This window comes from Stenella coeruleoalba (assembly GCF_951394435.1).
Source record: "Stenella coeruleoalba genome assembly, chromosome: 14".
NCBI lineage: Eukaryota > Metazoa > Chordata > Mammalia > Artiodactyla > Delphinidae > Stenella > Stenella coeruleoalba.
Window position 1 is genome coordinate 52676907 of NC_137160.1, and position 20569 is coordinate 52697475.

Below are 20569 nucleotides of genomic sequence, written 5' to 3' on the forward strand. Positions count from 1 at the left end.
TATGTTATTGCCGGGAACATAAACTGTTTTTGCCTTTTTGAAAAGCTATTCAATTATACATATCAAGAGTCATAAAATTTCTTTTTGATACATTAATTCCACTTCTGGAATCAATCAGAAGGAATAAATCTAAATTTGAATAAACGTTCCTACCCCAAGATCTATATTTGCAAAATTATTTAAAATGTTAAAAACAATCTGAACATCTAAAAATAAGAAAATGGTTAAAAGATTATGGCTAAATATGCTCAGTAAGTCTTATGAAACCATTAAAGATATTTATAAAATTTAAATCATAACATGACAACTACTGGAACAAGGGTTTATTCTAAGCCTATCTGTGAGGTAGATATTATTATTACCATTTTCCAGAAAGGGAACTTGAGACTCAGGATCCAAGGTTAAATGAATTATTCAAGTCAGCAGGTGGTAGAGTCAAATTTTAACTCAGTTCTCTCTGACTCAAAATTGCCACATTATACTGGTTCCTGTTAGGACATTTGGTAAAAAAAAAAAAAAAGTACAAAACTCTATAAATGTAATGATCAAAAAAATCTAAAATCTGCATTAAAAATAAAAAGGATTGTCAGGAATTACAATGGGAAATGGATGATTTCTTTTAAAAACTTTCCATTTTCTGATATTTTTACAATTTTCTGTAGTGAATAAATAATTTTAAGATTTCAAATTAGAAGATGTTATTTTGCTAAAATAGCTAGGTAAATGTAGATCGAACCGTATCAATGTGTTCCGCATCTCTAAACCTTAGTATAAGTACTTCCATTCCATGATAATCCTACATTGAGATAAAATGTAAATCTATTAAGTCTGCAGAGAAAATAAATGAATGACATTTCAGGCATACATTAGTCACCATCTCTGTTAAACTTAGGATGATCTAAATTAGTGGCACAATTAAAACTGTACATAATAGTCTCCTTTGGTAACATGATCAATCTTAAAAGAATAATTTTTAATTCTAAGTTATTATTCATAAGGGATCTTGTTAGTAGGTCACCATCAGTGTATAATTAAGCTGGATATTACTGGATTTGCTGCCTCTCCCTTTACCTCTGAATTTTGGAGAAGTTTCTTTTCAAGTTACATCAATCAACCAATATCTTTTTAGCATCTACTAAGTGAAGGCACAAGACCCAGGTACGGTGGAGGAGAAAATGATGAATTTGAGAGATACAAGACACACAGAAGAGTAATAGGAGGCAGCATTTAGTGAGTGCCCAAGGGGGCCCTCTAGGAGTTGAGGGGAGTGTCTTTACTTTACCATGGAGGAGAAACTTCTCAGTGTGGTACATTTCCATTTTTTTCCTCTTCGTTTTCCATCGGTCTTCTATCCCCCTCATATTTTCCTCTTCTTTTCTCTTTCCCTCCCTCCTTCCCTCCCTCCCCCCCTTCTCCCTTCATCCCCCACCAAAATATATATGATATATATCATATATATGTTTGATCATATATATATGATCAAATAATATATTTGATCATATGTGCATATATATATATGGTCAAAATATAAAGGTGAGAATATTCCAAAAAAGATTCCAAAAATAGGGGAAAATGTGAGCAAACGGGGCCAGAAAGACAGGAGTGTCTAGATATTAGGGATGCTGAGAAGTCCTATTAAATGAGTCTACTCCCACCAGGGCCCTTTGCACCTCCCTCTATCCAGGAACCTCCCCCATATGAGTTTGTGTTCTTTCTTCACTTGTAAGTATGGAAGGCGGCTTCCCTGGTGGCGCAGTGGTTAAGAATCCGCCTCCCAATGCAGGGGACACAGGTTCGAGCCCTGGTCCGGGAAGATACCACATGCCGCAGAGCAACTAAGCCCATGCACCACAACTACTGAGCCTGAGCTCTAGAGCCTGCGAGCCACAACCACTGAGCCCGCAAGCCACAACTACTGAAGCCCATGTGCCTAGAGCCCATGCTCCGCAACAAAGAGAAGCCACTGCAGTGAGAAGCCCGCGCACCGCGATGAAGAGTAGCCCCCGTTCACCACAACTAGAGAACGCCCACGTGCAGCAACGAAGACACAACGCAGCCACAAATAAATAAACAAAACATAAATAAATTTATTTAAAAAAAAGAATATAGGAAGGGCTTAAACACCTTCCAATATTCTATATATATATTAAAAAAAAAAGACATGGAAGGATACTGTCTGCCTCACAAAATGAGTGGGGAAGCTGGGCAGCTGTGCCTAGGGCCCAAACTCAGTGGGCCACAGTGAGACACTGCAGGATTTTGAGGGAAGAAACAGTGTGCTATTGTTCAAATGGGTATTGATGATTTATTTATGACTGAATAATAAATATATTTTCAATAAAATCTTTTCACAGATTTTGGAATGAAGAGGCTGCAATGACAATGGAAAATATGTTGAAAAATTGAGATAGTGAACAAATTATTTACTAATATGGCTCACAAAATGATCTTTCATAAAGGCAGTACTAATTTTTTTCTTTTTAATTTATAGTTCTTTAATTCTAAAAGTAACAAAATCACAAATTCCAAAACTTTATTTGTTTTTCTTTTAATTTTTTTTTTTTTTGCCATGCCACCCGGCTTGCGGGATCTTAGTTCCCCCATCAGGGATCAAACCCAGGCCCCAGCAATGAGAGCACGGAGTCCTAACCACTGAACTGCCAGGGAATTCCCCCCAAAATTTAGAAGGCAAAGATTATCCACAGTCCCACCATCTTCACAAAACTGTTATCATCTTACTATTTTTTCTTATTCACATTTTCCACTTATTTTCTTAGATGGATTCCAAAAAATTGAATTATTTGTTTAAAGGTTAACATTTTATTGATATATATTGCCAAATTTGATAGCAGCAATGTCTAAAGTACTACTTTCTCATATCCTAACATTTCAATTTAAAAAAATCTTTACTAATAAATGAAAACTTTTCTTACTATTACAACTTTTATGTTTTTGATTATAATGTACATTTTTCCAAGTTTGCTTACTACCTGAATTTCTTCTTTTGTGCATCCTATTTAATTCAGTGGGTAAGACTTTGTGTGTTTTGATTAGATCAACATACCAAGCTCTCAAACCTGCCAACAGTGAAATAGCAACATACTAAGGAAAATAACAGGAAAGATGGGGGAAAAGAATCACCCTGTCATTTCCATTCAAATATATGAATATTTGTTAGGCCCTTACTCCAAGAATGTAGCTCGTTAAAACATGAATCCCAATTTTATAGGGTAGAACATATATTAAGAACCCTCTGGAATTCTCATCTAGTCATCTAGCATCCTAAATGCCTAACTTTATTGATTGGTTTGGGATGTGTTTATTTCCCTATTCCAGACTTTCACAGCTGTAACTGTGGTTGGGATCCACAGTTACAGGCTGTAACAGAATGTCTTGCACATCCCAAGTATCCAATAAGCATTTGGTGATTGGTTCTTACCGTCATTATGAGAATGAAGGGCACACAAAGGGAAGAAACACCTTGAATAAAGTAATGTGTCGTAAACAGTAGAAGTTTATCGAACAAGTACTATGTGCATGTAGAATACAGAATGAGTATCTTCACATCAGAGGCAGGGGCAATTGTAAAGGTTTAATAATCCAGGGTTACTGAGAAGATCCCTTTGAATAGTGTTATTAAAAATATCCATACAGATGAGTTTTCTGTTATTTTGCTATGTATTAATTTTTTCAAAAGCCAAGGGTATTTATTCTGTCACTCATTCTGGACTTTATTCCAAGAAAAATGCACTCAGTCTATAAGTAATTTATTAATATTTTGATTATTGATGCTTTTTTAAGGTAAGAACTGATGCATCCTATATGTGGCAAGTAGAATTACCTCTTCAGCTGAGACCTGAAAATCCAGAAATACATAAGATAATGCAGGAAATGTAGCTGCAGGAGAGTATGTCAGTTATATATTGTAAAGTACTGTTAATTGTCTTATGCTGAATGGCAGTTTAATAACTTCAAATTGAGTTAAAATGAAAATTCCTTTTTAAAAAATCAAATGTAAATATTACTGTATTCTATGGTATATTCATAGTTTGTATATTAAATATTAAATCACCAAGGGGTCTGTGTTCTATCACTTCTACTACAAATGTGCCACTTTCTAATTAACAAAGATTCTTTTTTTCAATTTGCTTTTACAATATAAAATATTTGACTTCTTGAAAAAAATCTGTAATTCATTCCTTTGTTTAGTAAAGATCTATAGCTTCTGCATAGATTTTTTTTTGTGGTAAAATATGCATAACAAAATTTACTATTTTAATCATTTTTAAGTGCACAGTTCAGTAGCATTAAGTAAATTCACAATGTTATGCAACTATCACCCTTAACCATCTCCAGAACTTTTTTCATCTTCCTAAACTGAAACTCTGTCCCCATTAAGCAATAACTCCCATTTCTCCCCTGTCCCCCAGCCCTTGACAGCCACGATCTGTCCAACTCTGACTACTTTAGGGACCTCAGATAAGTGGAATCATACAGTATTTGTCCTTTTGCAATTGGCTTAGGGTAGTGTCCTCAAGGTTCATCCACGTGGTAGCATATGCTGGAATTCCTTTTCTTTTTAAGGCTGAATACTACTCCATTGTACGTGAGTATCACATTTTGTTTATCCATTCATCTGGAGTTGGACACTTGGGTGGCTTCCTTCTTTTGCCCATAGTGGAGAGTGCTGCCATGCATATGGGTGTACTGCATAGTTTCTTTTAAAAATTAACACAACAGTGCTCTTTTTTAACAAGGTCATACAGATTTTACATAAAACACAAAGTGTTTTTGACTGACTCTTACTTAACCTCAGAATTTGGACCTTGGTGCAATACAAAAGGAGAATCTTTTGCCAGTATATCTCACTAAGGATTACACTGGGGATATATTTATAGTCAGTCTTTCAAATTATAAAAAGAAATATAAAGAGAGAACTTGAAACCTTTAAAGCATTTTTCACCCAGTTGAGCTATTTGGTAGGAAAGCTTGTCGGAGAGACTTAGAGTTCAAAGGCAGCCCATCGAATATAGTCAATTCCAAATGAAGACAAAGCTGTTTTTATCATAACTGAAGGCTATATTTAAAAAAAAGGATACTATTGATAGAATCCTGGATACCGTAATGTACAGTAAATCTCAAATAAATAGAGCCTATTCAGCCATACATTTGATATATTTGTCAGAGAAGGTGCCAAAAAATAAGTTATAAAGGGAACCTGACTATAGCCAATGTGCCATCAAAACCTTGCAGAGTAAAGAAAGGAAAGGAAGATACTGGCCTCAAAGCACCTGGCAGAGAAAAGCCTTCCCGTGCAGGCTGACCTGGATTTTAATCCTGGCTGCCAGATTTCATAGGTGTTTGACTAGGCAAGATCCTTAATCTCTCTGAACCTCTGTGTTTTTAATCTATAAAATGATAAAAGTAATAGTTTTTGTTTTATTGGGTAGTTGTGAGAACTACAGTAAATAATCCATAATGATAAGCATCAATCGATGGTAGCTTTGACTATATAAATAATACTATTATTTAGTATCTGACTCATAGTTGGCTCTCAAAAATTTTAGTTTCCTGCTTTCCTTTACCTAATTGTGCCAACATTTTTGAGAATTTGTCGTGTAAAGAAGAATCAATATCCAGACCAATAATATTCAAATGTTCTTGCTCTCATACACACTGAAAAGGAAACTGAAAAATGTATATATGCTCTTGCACATGATTTTTCAATATAAGTTGAAAGAATAGGGAATTTTAATTTTCCCATGTATTGTAAATAGTAGCATCTTTAAAAATATCTCATCCTTTTTTGAAATGTGCCCAATGGAATCTACATATCATGGCAATTTGATATCCAGTATCATCCATTTAAACAAATACACAAGTTTTTCTTTATCAGTAAGAAATTTTATCTCATTCCATTTTCTCCTTAAACTCTTATATTTTCATTCTATTTTCTCCAGAGAATTTTATTCTAATGTAATATATTTTATGCTTAAACATCTTTATTGATCAATAAAATATAAATATTTTTAAATTTTGAAAATTAAAAATTTCCTGGGACACAAAAATCTAGGTATCAAATATTCATTCTGGATTGAGTTATCATTGTAATTTATTACTTGTACATAATTGATCAAAATAAATATATTACACATTTCTATGGCTATTAAACATAAACAGTGAAATTTTTAACAGAAATAGATCTCTTAATGAGAAGAAAAAGCTTTTTTTCCTCCAGTAAGTTAATGGATCCATTAATAATTATTATTTCTTCCTAGAATGAGATAGGATTCAGCATCAATATCATCCTTATTTTGCGTTTTTATAGATGTGAGTGCTGTGAAAGCTGCTGGTGTAATGCATTTGAGGTTAGAATGCTCTTTCCCCAGATCATCCCCTGCTGGTTTCTTCTCACTATTTAGATCTCAGCTCCTCAGGGAGGCCTCACCTGATGGTGGGATCTAAAGTGCTCTCTCTGAACCCGGTTATGTAATCATCATAGCACTTGTCACTCTCTGCAGATGTCTTGTTCTCAGATTTAGAAATTGCTCCTCTAGGCTGTGAGAGTGACCTTGTCTATCTTGCTCCTTGGTGACTCGTGGTAGGCACTATGATGTAAACGCTGTTGGATGAATGAATGAATGAATGAATGAATGATAAGCTTGTCTGAGAGGATCATTTGTTTATAGAGCAGTAACCGGGAAGGAAACCGTTCTCTCTCCATTATCATCAAACCAAGGTCCTCCAAGTACTACAATGGAAGAGGAGTCTCCACACAGGCGGGGGAGTCTACACTTGTGTCCCAAGATTAACCCTGTGGTACAAGTGATATTCAATTGGAACAATTAAACTCAGCTCAAAATAACAAAAGGGAAATAAACACGGAGAGTAACTGCAACTAGGTAATCTGGGAGATTTTCAGCCTGGGACCAGGCACATGGTTGGAAATGTGTGGAGACACTTTTGCTCGGCGTGGGATTGGGGGAATATCTATCTGCATTTAGTTGGCCTTGCACAGGTACCTACAGCCCTGCGGTAATTAATGTGTGGGACGATCCCTCGCAGCGAAGACTGCACCTCCACATCGCATTTGAGCTTCTCACACCCAGGGGCGCTCTCAAGCTAAGGCAGACAACGTGAGTCCCCATCCCTGTCTAAAGCCTGTTTTCTGAGTTCAGGTTTCCCACAGAGCAGTCTCTGCCCAAATGACCATCAGAAAAAAAGCCCGCCGCGTCTGGAGACAGCCACCACGTCCACCCCATCCAAGCAGTACAGCGCAACACAGGACGGCCATCATCCCCAAAGCAGATACAGGTGACTTTTTAATACTATTATTACACTGGTGTGGGCGTGGGGGGTGGGATGAGGAAGGTGCTGGGGGAGGGGAAGGATGAATCTAGTTGACCTGGGAAAGGCCAGCCTAGCAGGTGACGGATTAGATAGGTTTAATAGATTAAATATATCTAAAACATCTGCTATCCAGTGCATTTCAGTTTACCCTTTGTGAGCACTCATACAACCAAAGAGCAAGAACATTCCACCCAAAAGAAAACACAAATGTAACATTGTTTTTGCCGAGCAGATTAGGCAGAGCTGCAGGTGAAAGATATTTATCTCCTCCCAGAATGTTTTCCTGTTACAAAAATTTTAACCTTGAGTTTGAGAAGTGCCCTTTAGCAGAAAGATTCGAGAATCTTCCACAGACAATAAAGTTGAGATGGGGGAAGAGAGGGGAGAAAAAGGAAAAACCATCGACTTTATTGAATGGAAAGAAATAGTGTTTAGTATGTTTCAGAGAGAGCCCACATCTCCTTCTTGGTAACCCTAGACGCAGCGACATCAAGAAATTTATTGAGCATCTACTATGTGCTCAATAAACAGGTGATTCAAAAGACTGCTGTTGCATGTACATGTATTAGTACCTTTTAAACTCATTATCAAATATCTTCTACCCACCAGTGTTTATATTATAAACGTTACGCTAAAACTGAAAAATTTGGTATTCAAAACTGAAAACGGCTGGCTGTTATTAATCAAGTAAAAAAGCTGCCTTATTCTATTTGCTCCAGCTGCCGGCCTTGAGGGAGGACGGGGGAAAATGGAAATGCAAATCACTTGCAGCAGCCTCCCTCAGTTGTAGGAAACACCGCAGGTAACAGGGTTTTGTTTGTTTTTCGATTGCGCGAACACGTGTAAATTGTTTCAGGGTCCCCTTGATCACCGAAACGTGCGGTTGACCCTGAATCTTTCCAACGAGGGCGGCCTGTCTCAGGCAACGCACCAAGATACAGCTTTAGGATTTCCTTCTAGGCCAAAGGTTCTTGACTTTTAAAATGCCATAAAGGTTACGCGATTCGGGAAAGCGATCGCGGTCCCAGCTGGCGGCCCAGCGCGCTCAAGGGACGCGAACGGCGGGGCCCCGAGGGGGTCGGGGCGGGGCCGACGTCATGGAAGAGGCGGAGTCTAAGGAGCGGCGGCGGGAAAAGAGGACCGTTGAAAGCGGCGGGTCGCCTCGCCCGCTGCCGCGCTATGCCCGCCGCCGGCTCCGAGCTGCCGCGCCCGATGTCGCCGCCCGCCGCGCAGGAGCAGGGCGCCGAGTCGCGGCCGCCGCCGCCGCACGGGGAGCTGCAGTACTTGGGGCAGATCGAGCACATTCTCCGCTGCGGCTTTCGGAAGGATGACCGCACGGGCACCGGCACCCTGTCGGTGTTCGGCATGCAGGCGCGCTACAGCCTGAGAGGTGAGGCGGACGCGCCACGGGGGCGGGAAGGCGGGCGCGCCCGGTGCGCACGGAGCTGCGGTGGGGAGAGCGTTCCGGACAGGCCGGGCCCCGCGGTCGGCGTTTATTCAACCTCAACCCCGCGAGGAGGGGAAGCGGCCTTGGCACCACTTTGCAGACGCCGAAACTGAGGCTCGGATTAGAGAGATGACTTGCGTAGGGTCACACGAACTGGAGGGACAGAGCTGGGAGGTAAAACCAGGTCCTCTGGCTCTTAATCACGCAGTTATGCTGTCTCCCCAAAGCGGGCGCGATCCTGCAGCGTTTGCCCCAGATTAGAGGGTGGGAGAGGATCTGCTCGGGCTTGACCGGGGCCTTGGCTGGAGGGCCCCTTTTCTGCCCCTCCTCTTCCCTCCGCGTCTGCTGTTTCGCTTTGCAAAATTTTTAAAAATTGGAGCCAAGATGACGTGGGCGAGGCCGCGTTGGGAGGAGCGAGCCGAAAAGCAAGGGCGGGAACTTGTGGTTCACTACAGTTTTGCCATTTGGTCCCGCGAACCAGCTTTCCTCTTAAACCTTGAAACAGGAACGCCAGAGTCCGAGTAGGAGTTCATATTTATTTGTCTTTGTCTTTAAAACAGGGTGGCTCCTGGGAAGAAGTGTGTCTAGGGGGCTGTTAGGGTTGGGCTTTCAGGGGACAGAGGGGCGGGGTGGGGGTCGGCACCGGACGAAAGTTGAAACAGGCGTGGAGGGCGGTTGTGAGTGGGGAGCCCAACTGTTGGTGCAGCAGATTGACCCAGGTCAGGGGAGAAACCCTCCGCCGCGCACCCATTGGAGAGACTGGAAAATACGGGGCTGCAGTGGCCGATGTGGCTTGGACAGCCTAGGGAGTTTTGTCTGAGCAGAGGGATCCACCTTCCTGCAGCTCTAGCGCAGTGGCCTCCGGGGAAACACAGACCTCGTTTCTACCCCCGCCCCTTTGCTTAGACCTTTGGCAAGTGGCTTAACTTTCCCATCTTCAGCGTCCCCATGTGCTCAAAATGGAGGAAATCATCCTCAAAATGGAGGGAAGCAGGTGCTTGAAGACTCTGTTCTTGTTACATGAGTATCACCTGTACAAGTGATAATGTCGACTGAATAGGTACCAAATTTAGAGAGAAGCTTTTACAGTTTTCTGTGTTGCTTGACGCAAACTTACGTGTTACCTCCTGGTGTCTGTAAAAAGGGAGGTCATAATGGAGCCTCAAGGAAGGCTGTTTTGAGGATCAAATACGATCATGCATATCAAGTGTTTAAACAGTTAACTATTTTTATTACACTTAAAAGAATAGAGGTTAATTTTCTTTGCGACTATCTAGAAACTATTCATTTTGGGCCAGGGCAGTATCTACTATCCCGTGGTCTTGAGCAAGTTATCCCTGGCAGGATAATCATGGAATAGGAGCCTTCAGGCTTTGTCCTAGGTCACATTCTATGTGTTGTCTTCGCACCTCTGTGATGAAGGGTTCACGCTAACCAGGTAGTGGGTGGTAGCTCTTTCCCTGCGTACACGTGCATCCCTGCCTGTTCCCTGCCCCAAATCACTGTGTGGAATTCCTGTGTCTGGTGGTCAAGGGGCACAGGAGGGTGGTCTCGGTCTGAATTGTGTCACTGACTTGGGGCTGCAGCCTTGGGAGCTCCACTCTGATCCGGGGGTGCCCACGTGGCAGAGGTTGCAGTTTTCCAGCTGCTCTGTGGTCACTCCAGGGCCTTGTGTCCTGGAGCAGTTTGCTTTTACAGAGAAAGTTGGATGGCATGTTCTGTTTTCCCATCTTGAAATTATACGATAAACTTTGTTTTCCAGATGAATTTCCTCTGCTGACAACCAAACGTGTTTTCTGGAAGGGTGTTTTGGAGGAGTTGCTGTGGTTTATCAAGGTAAAGAAATTGCTGCTATTGGAAATCAATAATCTGTTCTCAGTACAGCATCAGCTAGATCCTTTTAAAAGTCACACCATGTCACTCCTCGGCCTAAAGCCCTTAGTGGCTCCAATTTCACTTAGTAGGAGCCAAGGTCCTTACCATCCTGTCTCAGCTCTGGCCTCCGCCAGAGTCCTGCTCACTCTGCCCCTCCCACCCTGGCCTCCTTGCTAATCTTCGAGCACACCAGGACATTCCCACCTAGGGCCCAGGCACCCGCTGGTCCTGCTCCCTGGAACCTTCTGCTCCATGTAGCATGACTCGCTCCCTCACCCTCAAGTCTGCTCAGTGAGCTTTCCCTGCCTCGGATCTAAAACTGTGATTACCTCCCCACCCTCTCCTCCCACCCCTCCTTTGTTTTCTCTACAGAGAAATACCTTATGTATAAGGTCTGCCCTCCCCCTTTACCCCCTTCAAGGGTAAACGCAGACAATCAAATAAATAAAATTTTTTAAAATGAAAATATATTTAAAAATAATTTTTTTTTAAATTTAGAAAAGTATTAGAAGCTCCATGAGGGCAGAGAATTTCTCTTGTCCACTGTTGCATCCCCTGAGACACAGCCTGCCACACAGTAGGCACTCAACATGGAGTGATCACTGAATATAGATCCCAACTGTGCTCTTGTGTTGGGAAAAGCTGGAAGGGTCTCTTGAGTAACAAGCTAGAGTGAAGTGATGATGGGCAGCAGCCACACCTGGGCTTCCCCTCGCTCCATCTGGTTCAGACCAGTGATATTCTGGCCAGTGCTGGTCACAGGGTACCTGAGGAAATGGGCTCTGTTCTGGGCTGGGCTAGAGGTTGGGATCCCTTCTACAGGGCACTTATGTGGCTTGTATTGTCTTGGGCCAAAGCAGGCCCAAGGCCTCTTAACACCTTTTAGAAAAGGTTTAGATTTGGATTCAATCCAGTCTCCCTTAGTTCTGTATTCTCGGGGTATTTTCTTCTGCATTGGCCTATCTCAACTGAGAGCGAGCTTCTACTTCCAAATACACCAGCGCAAATCTCAGAAGAGGACGTTTGTAAAGCAGCTAGAGCCCAGTCTGAATAGATGGGAAGGGAGACTTTTGAAGCCACATGTGAAAGGTTGAGAAATGAGTTGTTGGAAGTGAAAAAAATTAGTACAAACTCAGCGACAAAGGGTGGAACTGAGATGCTCAGAAATAAAATGTATTCGCTTGTTTTATCTTAAAGCTTGAGTGCAGGATTCTAATAACTCCTTGTCAGGAACACATCAGACTCACCTCTGATCATCACTCCATGGGTGACTCAAAAATACAGGAGTTAGGGATTTCCCTGGCAGTCCAGTGGTTAAGACTCCGTGCTTCCACTGCAGGGGGCACGGGTTTGACCCTTGGTCGAGGAAGTTCCACGTGCTGTGTGGTGCAAAAAAAAAAAAAAAAAAAAATACGGCAGTCAGAGTTTACCTGCACTTCAGCTGGGATCTTTGGGCAATATGGAGATGTATGGTCTGTGCAATAGTTAATATTGGGTCGAGTGCCAAGCGTTTTGCTTGTATTTTCTACTCACAGTAATATGGGTGGTGGTTACTACTGCTGTGCTCTTTTTTGGGTGCAGATGGTGAGGCTAGAGGGGTCAGGAAGCTGGTCAGAGAAGGGAGGAAGAGAGGCATGGGGCCCAGGTGTGTGTGGCCTCATAGCCTTGCTTGGAACCTTACAGCATATCATACCCAGAGGCCAGTGGGGTCTGTCCTTGACCTGGATGCACCATCAGAATACAGGTTAGGATGACATGGGCCAAATCTAATGAGGTAAAATATATAAGAGGAAAATAAAGCTTGTACTTGGCACCAAAAAAATAAATAACCCCCCAAAACCCACACCTTAACTTTGCAAATATAGGTTGGGGGTAAACATGACTTGATAGTGGCACTTGTAAGATGTGTGACTGACATATTTGCCAGAAAAGCTAAGACTGATTAGGCCAATCGGTGGAAATATCTGATATACCAGGTCTAAGATACACCAAACAGATTGCACATGAGGCATTAGATTCATCCTGGGGCATCACACTTAGACACAGAACACATTTAGTTAAGAAACACAAAACTGTTAGATGAGATGGAAGTAATTAAAGGACTTGGAGGTGTTTCGAATTTTAGTTGAGGGGAATAGGAAAAAAGATTTGAGATTGTGATTGCAAAGAAGGATTGGACCATCCTGGGGGCCCTCAGAAAGTCTGGACTGGGACCAGCCTGCTTAATGATGGGATGTGTCAGGTGCTGTCCCCTGTCTGTCAGCACAGGCCCACTTGGGAGGAGGCTTTTGGGGGATCGACTGATGGCACAGAATTCACTGGATGCTGCTCTCTCCCATCTCTTCCAGGGATCCACAAACGCTAAGGAGCTGTCTTCCAAGGGAGTGAAAATCTGGGATGCTAATGGGTCCCGAGACTTCTTGGACAGCCTGGGATTCTCCACCAGAGCAGAAGGGGATTTAGGCCCAGTTTATGGCTTTCAGTGGAGGCATTTTGGGGCCGAATACAAAGAGATGGATTCAGGTGAGGAGACGGAGTGGGGCCTCAAATTTCCTGAGTGCCTCTCACAGCCTGAGTTTGTTCCAATGTTGCAAGTGGAGCCTGGGGGATAGGAAACCGGTGATGGGGAAGTGGATGTATAACTTGGACCTTGTGAGGGGCGCTTCAGATTCAGGTGGAGGATCAGATCAGATCATAGCAGGGTGGTTAGCACTTGCTGGGTCTTAGCACCTTCCATACCTTGTTCATCAGCAGATAGTGACCCGGTTGGTGGTTGGTCAGTGTGTTGGGTGTAGGGTTGGAAGTTCATCTGGGGGACAAGAGTGTCAGGGATTGCCCTGTGGCGGCCTTGATCTCCCCTTTTAAAGACTGAGCTGCCCAGCACACTGTAGTGGTGCTGGGGACCGGTCTCTGGTCACCCTCTCTTCCCCATCCTGGTGGGATGGAGGAAGGTGAAACATCTCACCCCTGGGCGCCCACCCTCCTCTGTCACTTGGTGGCTCCACTTGCTGACTGTCACAGAATCCAGTCCAGGTCCTTTGACCCTTCCTGTCCCCCCATCCCTAGGTCAGGAGTTGCAAAAGCAAATGCCTACCTCGGGGTGGGGGTGTGTGTGTGCGCACGCCGCGCATGTGCATACACACAGGAAGTAACAGTTTGCTGGCTGGGCAAAAACCAGTTACCTGGAAAGCCTGTGCCATCTAAAGGGGACAGTCACACCTCAGCTCTAGCCAGCTGGAGGGATTTGGGCCTGATGTTGTTGGGTTTTTCAATAAATGGCTAAGTCTTTGGAATGGTGGCAACTTTGGTAAGTTCAAAATGCCATGCCAACCTGAAACAGGCAAATTCACAGAGACCAAAAGTGGATGGGGAGTTGTTTAATGGGTACAGAATTTCATTTTAGGAAAATGAAGAAGATTTAGAATGGATAGTGGTGATGGTTGCACAACATTGGGAATGTACTTAATGCCACCAACTGCACACCTTTAAATGGTTAAAATGGTCAACTTAATGTTATATAAATTTTGCCACACACCAAAAAAAATGCTCTGTGGGCCAAACAATTTCTCTGCAGGTGAATGGTCTTTCTGTTGTTAGAATGTAGCCCCCGTCCTAGGACATCCTCAGGATGTGAGGCTACACCCCTGGCTTAATTGTGCCTTAAATCCTGCCTCATGTTCAATTATTTATTCTTCCTTGAGGGACCTGATGAAATTATGGCCTTAGTTTAGAGTTGTATGAACGCTTAGCTGTTGGATTTCAGTACAAGAGTTTTTGTTTTGTTTTGTTTTTAATTTTTACCCTGAAATAATTATAGGTTCACAGGAAATTGCCCAAGAAAATGTAACCTCTCACATAAATTAACATTTGTAAAACCCACAGCACTTACCAGATTTCTCCAGCTTTATAGATTTGTGTGCAGTTTTAGCACCTGTAGATTTAGGTAACCACCACCACAATCAAGATACAGAACTGTTCCTTCACAGTTCATCTTTTTTTAAATCTTTGATGTTACTTTTCTGGAACTGTGATGGTGATAGGACTTTCTTCCCCAAATTTGGAACTACTGGACTTGAGCATAGTCTGACTCCAATAAGTGGAAGTTTAACCAGAGGGGTGTGAAGCTCTGCACATCTCGGCTTCCAGTTCATTTCAGAAGGAGGCAGGGACTTAAAAGTCCAGAGACCAGAAATGGGACAAAAGTATAAGGTGGTATAATAATTAGAGGTTTCCTGATATTTACAGTCAGTAGGTATTTAGCTGTTAAATTGTAATTTTAGGTGGGAGTGTTGGAAGGATAGTGTCTAGATGACAAAAAGGAATTCTCATCCTCTGTTAGTTGGACCGTGTATTGTAGGGTAAATTAGTGAAGATCCAGCCCTGTGCCTGGCAGTGGAGCGTGACAAGATTGGTTGATGGTATAGAGACTACGTCCTGTGGGGACCACTGGAAGAAACAGATTGTTAAGGCTGAAGAAGGTTAGCGATAGGAGAAGGGGGAGGAGGGGCACCATGGCCAAGTATTTAAATGACTCTTAAGTAGGTAAGAAATAGACATTGTTACGGTTCCAGAGGACAGACCTAGGAGGCAAGACTCAATATAACCCGACGAAATATAAGACATTTGTATTGTTCATTGGCTATCATGTAACTGTGCGCCAGGGGAGGCCGTGGGAGGACAGTGTGGTCGATGACCTCTGAGACCCTCTCATGGGATGCTGTGATTCACGTGTGAGGTGTTCTCTCTTTTTGCCAATTCTGCAGATTATTCAGATAAAGGAGTAGATCAACTGCAAAAAGTGATTGACACAATCAAAACCAACCCTGACGACAGAAGAATCATCCTGTGTGCTTGGAATCCAAAAGGTTGATTGCATCCCAGTCACCCTGCCATGTCTTAACTGTACCTCCTGCAGAGGCTGCCCGGCTGCCCCTGTGACCCTGGCCATGTCGCACGTGGTCCCATTTTCACCTTCAGAGGGTGAGGTTGGGCCCAGATGAAATTTGTATTTTATGGGCTTTAAATTGCCTATAAAAATTACACATGAAAATTTTAACATTTTAAATTGAGGCAGATGGAATTTCAGATCACCTCCCCCTCACTATTATGAACATTTTAAACAATTATATTGTAAAACTAAACTCTACCAAGGTGTACTAAATACCCAGAGTGGAATATTTGCATTTATGATAGAGATTTTGAATACGGGAAGGTGTGCCTGAGTGGCCAATATCCTGTGGCCCCTGCAAATGAATTCATTCCTCCTATACTTGTGGTTTGGTGCCATGGTGGTAGCACAAGTAATTCATTTCAGCTCGGGTGGAAGAGCATGGCTTCAGTTGTCAGCATGCATCCATAGAAGTCTCACATTGATGGACAGGTCTCTGTTGTCGACCGTATGCCATCCCTGGGGTTGGAACGGTCTGTGAGGGTCATGGGGGTCGCTGGCCCAGTGGCTCTTTCTCACCATCTCCGCTGTATGAGTTGGTTCTGTTTCGCTTTGCCTAGAGCTGTGTTCTTTAAAACCACTGCCCCTCCTGACTTTCCTCTGCCGTCTCCTCAGATGTCCCTCTCATGGCCCTACCCCCGTGCCATGCCCTTTGCCAGTTCTACGTGGTGAACGGTGAGCTGTCCTGCCAGCTGTACCAGAGGTCAGGAGACATGGGCCTGGGTGTGCCCTTTAACATCGCCAGCTACGCCCTGCTCACCTACATGATCGCACACATCACGGGCCTGAAGGTGGGCTCCTCTCGGGGAGGAACGGCTGTTGCCAGCCTAAAGCACTGAGCTCTTATTTTCAATGATTTTTTTTTAATTAATTAATTAATTTTTGGCCGCATTGGGTCTGCGTTGCTGCGCGCGGGCTTTCTCTAGTTGTGGCGAGCAGGGACTACTCTTTGTTGCGGTGCGTGGGCTTCTCATTGTGGTGGCTTCTCTTTTGCGGAGCGCGGGCTCTAGGCGCATGGGCTTCAGTAGTTGTGGCACGTGGGCTCAGTAGTTGTGGCTCACGGGCTCTAGAGCGCAGGCTCAGTAGTTGTGGCACACGGGCTTAGTTGCTCCATAGCATGTGGGATCTTCCCAGGCCAGGGCTCAAACCTGTGTCCCCTGCATTGGCAGGCAGATTCTTAACCACTGTGCCACCAGGGAAGTCCCAAGCACTGAGCTCTTAGATCCTGTAACGTGGAAGAACTAATTGCAGAGAATTTCGTCTCCAATTAGTCTTTAAATGTGATAGATGTAAATGAGGAACTGGCTTACTCTGTAACCTCCTTGGAGCTTTCCCGTCCTTTTGCTCTGTATAAACTAACAGGATCGTATAGGTTATTTATTATAACTTTGATGAATCAACTTTTCTCAAAATTGACGCTGGTTAAATTCCTTGTGAAAAGCTTTGGGATGTCTGCATACTCTGTATCATGTGTTTCTACATGATGTGTTTTAAAGGAATTCAAACTAAAGAATTTACTGTTCTGCTTTCTCCCGTGGGGTTTAGCCAGGTGACTTTGTACACACTTTGGGAGATGCACACATTTACCTGAATCACATTGAGCCGCTGAAAATTCAGGTAAGAAATGTATCTGTCACACTTTGGGGTTTGGTACCTTCTCTTGATAAAAGGTCGATATGGAAAACATCCCTCCTGTAATAAGTGTTCTCCTCGGTGCTCTGACAGAGATAAGAGGACCTGCTTCCAGGTTTGCGGGGGGTGGTGGGCAGGCAGGGACAAGGCAGACAGGCCTCAATGGCCACAGACACTTTACATGACACGTGCTGTGAGGTATTAAGTACCAGAGAGGAGGAGCCATCTTTGGACCAGAAGGTTTAGGACCTTCCCAGAGGTGGCATTTTAATTCATTGTTTTACTTGGAAGAGTGTTTAAATGCAAATATTTTCCCTTAGTTTTATGCTAACGTACAGTATTTAGGTCTGAACTTTGAAAAGTCTGTGTTCACTTCCATAATTTACAGCAGCCAACAAAGGATTTGTTTTTTGGATGTTTTTTGTTGTTGTTTTGTTAATTGAAGTATAGTTGATTTACAGTGTTGTATTAATTACTGTTGTACAGCAGACTCAGTTATACATGTATATACATTTTTTTCATATTCTTTTCCATTATGGTTTCACAGGATATTGAATATACTTCTCTGTACTATACAGTAGGACCTTGTTTATCCATTTATATATACTAGTTTGCATCTGCTAATCCTGAACTCCCACCCCTTCCCCACCTTGGCAGCCACCAGTCTATTCTCTCTGTTCGTGTTTCTGTTTCATAGATAGGTTCATTTCTGTCATATTTTAGATTTCACATGAGTGATATCTCATGGTATTTGCCTTTCCCTTTCTGACTTCACTTAGTATGATAATCTCCAGTTGCATCCATGTTGCTGCAAGTGGCATTATTTCATTCTTTTTTATGGCTGAGTAGTAGTCCATTGTATATATGTATTGCATCTTCTTTATCCATTCATCTGTCCATCGACATTTGGCTTGTTTCCATGTCTTGGCTATTGTGAATAGTGCTGCTGTGAACATAGAGGTGCATGTATCCTTGAATTACAGTTTTGTCTGGATATATGCCCAGGAGTGGGATTGCTGGATTATATGGTAATATTATTTTCCATTTTCTGAGGAACCTCCATATTTTCCACAGTGGCTGCACCAACTTACATTCCCACCAACAGTGTAGGAGGTTCCCCTTTTCTCCACACCCTCTCCAGCATTTGTTATTTGTAGACTTTTTAATGATGGCCACTCTAACTGGTGTGAGATAGTACTTCATTTTAGTTTTGATTTGCATTTCTGTAATAATCAGCGATGTTGAGCATCTTTTCATGTGCCTATTGGCTATCTGTGTTTCTTCTGTGGAGAAATGTCTTTTGGTGTTGTTTATGGTTTCCTTTGCTATGCAAAAGCTTGTAGTTAGTTTAGGTCCCATTTGTTTATTTTTGTTTTTATTTCCATTGCTTTGGGAGACTGACCTAAGAACATTGATACAATTTATGTCAGAATATTTTACCTATGTTCTCTTCTAGGTGTTTTATGGTGTCATGTCTTATGTATTTCCAACAAAGGATGATTTAAGATGGCAATAAAAATATGAGTGTGCTTAATGAACCTCAAGGAAAAAAATTCAAACCAAAAACCTTTAGCCCCTTATGGATTAGGTCTGGGTTTGGCAAGTCTTTGAGGAGCTTGGCTGCTGTGATTAGAGGGTGACCCAGGGCTCATCCAAATGCTCCTCTCTGGCAGTCTGCTCCAGTCATGCTGGGCGGAATACTATGTGGTCGTGACCTGTGTCCATGTCCTCATTGCTGCTGTCTGTTCATCCCAGGAGTCCTGGCTTGCATCCCTTTCTGTTGTCAACACGTGTCATCTTCTTTGCCCTTTCTGCCAGGGACAGTTGGGCTAGGGTTCAAGGGACTCAAGTAACCATTCTGTAGCTACTTTTTATTAAAGTAGAAGACTAGGCCCTGTCTTTAACAAATTTACCAAGAGCAGTCGATTATAAGAACTTAAACCTGGTGAGCCACCAAGGCTCCTGACACCATGTGATTCTACTGAACACCCTTCACTCTCCACGTGGGTGAAAGAATTGGTCAGCAGCACTGAATAACCAGGGACAAGGTATCTGTAGTATTCCACCCCTGAAAAATAATATTGATACTTTATTGGTAAAATACTGTTATTTGTTTCATGAAGGGACACAGGGAGCAAAATTAAAGCAGGTTGTATGGATCTGGCAAAATAATGGCCTTATGTTGTTTTTAGCTTCAGCGAGAACCAAGGCCTTTCCCCAAGCTCAAAATACTTCGAAAAGTTGAGAAAATTGATGACTTCAAGGCTGAAGACTTTCAGATTGAAGGCTACAATCCTCACCCGACCATTAAAATGGAAATGGCTGTTTAGAGTGCTTTTGAAGGAGTTGTTTGAAGGATATTTACAGGTGAAAGTTCATTTTGCTCTAAAGGAGAAGGAACTAGGTCAAAACCTGTTGGTGATCTATCAGTTATTATTCATTAACTTTTAAGGATGTTGCCACTGGCAGATAGAACTGTGCTGGTTCTCTTAGTAATAAAAGACCTGGAGTTAGGGTAACTCACTGAGGATGTATGTAAATGTAGAGATTGTGAATACAGACAGGAAGGAGAAAATATATATACTCTTAATTCAAACTTTATGTTTTTATGAAAATGGTCAGTGAATTTCAAGAATTATGTATAACTATTGCCCAAATTGGAGCAAGCTGGATAACACCATCAGTCATAATGCCTAGTGTGGTTATGAACATATTTGTTTTATATCTTGCTGTAATGTTCTGCATTCATGTTTTGTTTTGTTTTTTAATTCCATGTTGCCATTTATCTGCTCAGTTCCTGCCTAAAACAGATTTAACTGAACCCTCCTAAACAAACATACCTGTGCTGTGTTCTCTTTTGGATGCTGCTTAGATGGGTAAGGTATATTTTAGAAATGCTGACTAAGCTGTATTTCACCCTATTTTTCTATGATTCATCTAATTCTAGCTGCATTTTATCATTAAAATACAATGATTATTTGGGATAAAGGCTTTAAGGGTTATAAAAATAGTCTATGAAATATCCCTTTACCCTCATTAGCTTCAGCATGGTGAATTCTCTAATAACAGTGCTTAGACTGAGCAAGAGAAAGATGCTAAACCACCTCAGGGCTGATCAGTGAATGTTTTTACCTTTGCTGCATATCAGATACCTCATAGTGCTGCACGACTGTTTTATTATGCTAATTTATGACAAGTGTGTTTTTTAAAAAGATTAAGGAATTATTCCAACATGCTGCTTATTTTCAAAGTTTAATGTCTAGGTACCAGCACTTGATAGAAATTTTAACATCTTTCTGGACTTTGAGACAGTTGGA

At 42.2% G+C, this 20569-nt stretch overlaps 1 protein-coding gene across 2 annotated transcripts; it reads left to right on the plus strand.

Annotated features, from left to right (window-relative positions):
- The first annotated feature begins 8411 nt into the window (after positions 1-8411).
- On the plus strand, positions 8412-20171 carry TYMS (thymidylate synthetase). 2 transcript variants are annotated; one of them, XM_079942776.1, is made up of 8 exons: positions 8412-8740; positions 10560-10633; positions 13021-13195; positions 15436-15537; positions 16236-16411; positions 17166-17237; positions 19445-19619; positions 20047-20171. In XM_079942776.1, the coding sequence occupies exons 1-7, from the start codon at positions 8530-8532 to the stop codon at positions 19580-19582; spliced, it is 948 nt and encodes a 315-aa protein (XP_079798902.1). In that variant the 5' UTR covers positions 8412-8529; the 3' UTR covers positions 19583-19619; positions 20047-20171. The 2 variants fall into 2 exon arrangements, with proteins under 2 accessions (XP_079798902.1, XP_079798903.1); XM_079942777.1 differs by lacking the exon at positions 20047-20171 and having other exon boundaries at positions 17170-17237; positions 19445-19553.
- Positions 20172-20569: the final 398 nt, after the last annotated feature.

Coding starts and splice junctions, on each gene's coding strand:
- TYMS (XM_079942776.1), top strand. CDS start 8,530: ATGCCCGCCGCCGGCTCCGAGCTGCCGCGCCCGATGTCGCCGCCCGCC. Junction 8,741..10,559: donor GGCGCGCTACAGCCTGAGAG/GTGAGGCGGACG, acceptor TTTGTTTTCCAG/ATGAATTTCCTCTGCTGACA. Junction 17,238..19,444: donor TTGAGCCGCTGAAAATTCAG/GTAAGAAATGTA, acceptor TGTTGTTTTTAG/CTTCAGCGAGAACCAAGGCC.